The sequence below is a fragment of the Geospiza fortis genome, unplaced genomic scaffold, assembly GCF_000277835.1.
Source record: "Geospiza fortis unplaced genomic scaffold, GeoFor_1.0 scaffold31, whole genome shotgun sequence".
NCBI classification, from domain to species: Eukaryota; Metazoa; Chordata; class Aves; order Passeriformes; family Thraupidae; genus Geospiza; species Geospiza fortis.
Window position 1 is genome coordinate 267,186 of NW_005054483.1, and position 5,566 is coordinate 272,751.

Sequence of the window (5,566 nt, forward strand, 5' to 3'; positions counted from 1 at the left end):
ACCACACAGAACTCCCCCAAAACTCCCTCAGTGCCACATCCCCCTCCCAGCCCCGACAGCCCTGGCTTACCTGGCGTGCATCTCCCAGAGCTTGGCGGCCATGCGCTGGTCCCAGACGCAGAGCAGCCCCTCCTCTCCTCCACTGACCACCTTCCACTCGTCCATCTGCACGGAGCACACGCCCAGCTGGTGCCCCTGCATGCAGCACACGGCCTCGCCCTGCCGCAGGTCGAACACCCTCACCCTGGGGGGAACAGGCACAATGAGGCACAGACACACAAATCTTCACTAATTAACACACAACTGATGTAATGTGTTTTTTATACTTTGTAATACTTTGTAATAGTTTTGGTTTTGTATTTTTCCCAAATGGTTTATCCCAGATTGTACCCCCTCCCTGTACCTGTGTAATCCCTCTCCTTTGCTGAGATCACCCCCAAACCCCCACCCTGGATCTCTGTCTGTCCATCCCATCCCCTCCATCCAGAACTTTCTGTCCAGGATGTCGAGTGATGGGCCTGAGGCCAGGGGTCAGTCCCCCAGTGTTACCCCATACTCTGTCCTAAATGTCCATCCCAGCACCCATCCCTCAGGGTCACTCACTGGTCAGTGAATGTTCCCTAGTTTAGGTTCCCACCTCCCTTTAAATGTAACCTTGGCACCTCTCCCGGGGCTCTGGGCAGGAGCCCCCTGAGCTGTAGGGGCTCCTTGGGGACTCCTGAATAAACCTTGGATTAACCCCTGCTCAGAGTCGGCCCTTTTATCTGCTGCTGATGTCCCTGGTGTCTCTCCCGTGGCAAAGGTGACCGGCCTGGCTGCGCTCAGTGCCCACACCAGAGAGTGTCCCCTGCTGTCGGGGCTGGCCGGGGTTCTGGGGGCTCCCAGAGACACACAACTCTTCAGCTAATTAATCCACAACTGGCTGGATGGCTGTAAGTCTCTGTCCAAAGTTTCCCTCATCTGTCTCATGATCATCATGAAAGGGACAGAGATTGGGGATCACTGAAGAAAAGGACCCTTGTCTGAAATTCTGGCCCTGTTGGAGAAAGTTACTTGCCACCCCGAGGCCGGATCACAGTGCTAAGCTGTTGTTCACAGGTGTGTTTGCTGTATGCTACACTGGGCCCAGTGAAAGGAAAAGAGGGGCACTTTGCCCTTTTTGCAACAATAGCCCTGGAATTTTTTCCCACCTCTCAGCCTGGCTGGACTTCTCCTGAGGTTTTTTGGTGGTCCCCACAGAAGATCCCTCACCTGTTTTGCAACCACCATGACAGACAGACTGAGATGGGAGAAGCCTCTCCATCAAAGACCAAGACATGAAACCCCTATATGAAAAAGCCCCCCTGCTCTTTCCGAGGCCTGGGACTGAAACCCCCAGCCCAGGGGAGGTGTGTGGGGCAGGCAAGCTGACCAAAGCGAGATGGATGTTGCAGGTGTGAGCAGTGCACCAAGAAGGCAATGGTTCTCACCCACTGCTGAGAACATGGACTGTGTGCACCCTTCTTCAAATACCATTTTTCCCCAAAAAATACAATAGACTACTTTTGATTCGATTTCAAGATTCATCTGTCGCTCTAGGACATGAAACAACATGAGTGCACACACCGCTGCTCTCAAGGTGAAGAAAAGAGAAGTTTATTTTCTAACTCCAACATTTATAGTTTTCCAAAAGTGACAGTAGATCGGAGGGTGACAGTGCCACCTCTCCAATGACACTGGACAGACCAACAGTCCATCAAATTTCTCCTCCTCCATAAAAGAATGCAAAACAATGAGTTATTTACAGAAAGTGTGTGAGAAAGTTTGTTACAAGAATGTAAACATCAGAAGGCTTAGAAAAACTTAAAAAATCAGGGCGACAATTCATCCCCTTCCCCTATCAAAAAAGAGTATAATAAGGGTTCAAATGAACTGGAACCCTGAGATTTCCCTGGATGTGACCTGGTGAATTCCATTGGCCGGACATCGAAGGACATGGCTGTTCTACGTTTGGTAGCTAAATACCTTCCTTTATCTTCCTCCCTCTTTTCCTTATTCTTCCCTTTTCCCCCAATTCCTCCCCAATGCATTTTGCTGTGGTCATTCAATAAAGGTACATTGGTTTTTCATTAATACTGCAAGATGGTTTCCAGGATGGTTTCTATGATTCTTTTTCCATAAACATTAGCTCTTGCCTGTCACCACTGAGTCAGAGATGACAGCAGCAGGATCAGAAGGCAAAGTGGCAAAAAGCCTTGTTTATTTCATCCTCTCTTCTTTTATAACTTAGTTTGCTACAGGTGGACCTGATTGGTCACTCAATCAATACATCTCACATGTCTGGCTAATTAACAAGACACTAATTTATAAACAATCTTATGAAGAAAACAGAAAAACAGATTATTAGAAAAACACCACCTGCAGGTTGTTTTAATATTTGGCTATTATTGTTTATCTCCAGCTCCCTAAAGCTTCCCAGGCTGATTCTGGGAAAACTTATCCAGCTTTCTCTCTGACCAGGCTGTCACAAACACCTCTTATTATAATTAGCTGAATGTCCATTATGGCTGTGCAATTGTCCCTTTTAATTGGGTTGGTGGGCTTCTGAAGAGGAAGTAAGATCTCTTCCTCATGCTAAACTCTTCACCTGTGTCAAGCTGGCAGGGCTCTCACAGTCCAAACCTCCTCTCATTCTTACAAGCCTGTGGTATTTATGGTTCCTGCACTCTTACAATACTCCATATATCACCTGCTATTCCCAACCTTGCTTCAGTTACTCAATTAATTTCCTTGTTAAGCTCTGTATGATCTTTGCTAACTACATTTCTAACTTAGCCCCTAAATTCATTTAAGCTCTTAATTAAAAGATATATCTATTTTTTTACTGTCTTAGTTGCATTCCTAGCTCAACCCCTTGACTCACAAAGAGAGCTCTGCACATGCAGCCCATGGGCTCTCCTGGAAGGGGCTGACAGCTGCTGGGTGAGCCAGGGAGAGTCAGCTGGAGAAGAGGTGCTAAGAGTCTCTAAAAGGAATTCTACCAAGGTTGTTGACATGGAAACTGAAAAGAAAAGAAGATAAACGAGAGGGGCCTGCAGTTGGACACGGCTGAAAACAGCAGTGGAGACCACTCTGTGCCAGTGAGCACTGTGTGGATTTGCTGTGGCCAACGAATAAATGTAAACTTTCTGAGAAGGTCTAACAGACAGAATACTGTTAGAATAAACAGAGAGAAGCCTTCTGAAACACATGGTGTTCTTCTGTGGGTTGTGACTATCTCAACAGTGACAGGTTCTGACAGCACAAGGATTTGGGGTCATGGAAACACACCTGGGACAGCAGCAGAGCCACTGCTGCTCCATGGCTGGAAAATCAGTGAGGCACATCCTCCTCACCACTGATTTTTCACCCTGACTTCTGCAATCAAAGATCTTTTTCAGGCAGATTTCTCCACCACACAGGACCTCTCTGAGTCTTTGCAGGTTTTAGGACCTAAAGAGGGCTCTGGGGTGTCAGCAGAGGAGGGACCTGGAGCTGCTGGAGTGAGACCAGAGGAGGAGATGCTCCAAGGGCTGGAGCCAGGCTGGGAGAGCTGGGGGTGCTCACCTGGAGAGGAGAAGGCTCCAGGGAGAGCTCAGAGCCCCTTGCAGGGCCTAAAGGGGCTCCAGGAGAGCTGGAGAGGGACTGGGGACAAGGGATGGAGGGACAGGACGCAGGGAATGGCTTCCACTGCCAGAGGGCAGGGCTGGATGGGATATTGGGAATTAGGAATTGTTCCCTGGCAGGGTGGGCAGGCCCTGGCACAGGGTGCCCAGAGCAGCTGGGGCTGCCCCTGGATCCCTGGCAGTGCCCAAGGCCAGGCTGGACATTGGGGCTGGGAGCAGCCTGGGACAGTGGGAGGTGTCCCTGCCATGGCAGGGGTGGCACTGGATGGGCTTTGAGGTCCCTCCCCAACCATTCCATGATTCTATGAGTTATGATATAAAATAAAAGTGAAATTTGGAGAAAGCTCCTCTCTCTGTGCCTCCCAATCATCAGCAATGCCACAAGCCCTGACACACCCGTGTTGGACACCCTGCTATCCCATCCCAGCCCTGGTACATGCCCACATCCACTACGGACCAGGGGTGATATTATTACCAGGATCAAGGAAAGGATTATTGTTGCAAAGATTTCAGAGGAGATTTTATGTGTGGCAATTCAAAAGATAAGACAGGGAATTACAGGTTCATAGCCTTGACTTAATCAGCAATATTCAAAGCAAGCACCCAGCAACCAGGATCTGCTTTGACTTCAAAAATGCAACTGACTGTGGCCAGTTTTTAGGTACATCTGATTTTTGGACATTATTGACCACCCAGACAAAGCATTTTGAAGAGAAATAAATGGAAGACTCAGCCAGAAGCAGAACTACAGACAAAGACCTTAGGATTGCCACAAGGCCACAATACCAGTCAGAGCTGATGGTTTTAAGTTTTAAACCCAGCTCATATCACAAAGGAGTGTGGGGTTTGATCCTTATTTATCAAGATTAAGAGATAAAGCAAAGTACATGAATAAACAAAAAATGGAGCAAGTGAAAACAGAAGGAAAGGGGAAACACTGATCTCAGGTTTGAGAGGAAGCCAGAGCAAGTTCCTCCCAGCTGATGGCCATCAGGAAGAAACCCATCAGGTACACATTAATCCCAGAAAAAGCCAAAACACACTTGTTCCAACACATTAACTGTACTTCATTCCATACCCCTGCTAGGATCCTAATGGTGCTGCAAGTCCTTCCTCTCCCCTTCTCCAGCAGAGATTGCATCATCTGATTTTACAAATAACACATTTCAGGGGCTGAGAGACAAGGCAGCAGAGCAGGCCAGAGCTCCAGCAGAGCAGCATCCATCTGACAGGGAGGAGAACACGCTCTGTGTGCAACAGCCCATCCCACAGCATGAGGGGCAAGGACTCCTCAGTGCCCAGCTCCAGCAGAGAGGAGCTCTGGCTCCAGCCTGGGACAGGATGGGGTGTTTGGAAGGGCTCATTCTCCTGTGTGTGTTCTCCCAGCAAGCAAAGCTGCTCCTGTTTGGAAAGCACAGCTGGAAGCCGGGATCTGAGCGAGCCCTGCTCATGCCATGAGGGAGCACCCAGCTTTCAGGCAGGTGAAAATGCCTCTCCCATGCTGGCCCACCCCTGGGAGAACCCGAGGCACACTTGGCTGCTCAGATGTGCCTTAAGGAAGAACAGGAACAATGTTTTGCCAATCTCATGTGAAGCTGTAACACAGAGCTGGCCCAGCACGGACAGCTGGGCTCAGTGGGAGCGCTCGGGACTCATCCCAGCTCCAGGGAGCTGTTCTGGAGGCCAGGCCTGGCCCCTCCTGTCTCACTGCCTTGGGAGTGAGCTCCTGGCCTTCAGGAGAGCCTGGGACACGTTTGGATCCACACCTTTCTGGGTTTGCCATATGTTTGCTTTCCCAAGGCTCCTCTCCAGCCCAGCTCCCAGCAAGGCAAAGCAGGATCAGCACACGCTCCCTGCTAGGAGAGGAGGCCTCTTGCCAGAGCAAAGCACAGCTCAGGAATCAAATCAATCAGCAGTGCTTC

General features: G+C 49.5%; 1 protein-coding gene across 1 annotated transcript in view; it reads right to left on the reverse strand.

The window, feature by feature from the left end:
* FBXW8 (F-box and WD repeat domain containing 8) overlaps window positions 1–5,566 on the reverse strand; it is a 60,662-nt gene that overhangs the window by 4,531 nt on the left and 50,565 nt on the right. Inside the window, exon 9 of the mRNA XM_005428445.2 lies at window positions 71–244. Coding sequence (XP_005428502.1) covers window positions 71–244 — 174 coding nt within the window. The remainder of the gene's footprint in view (window positions 1–70; window positions 245–5,566) is intronic.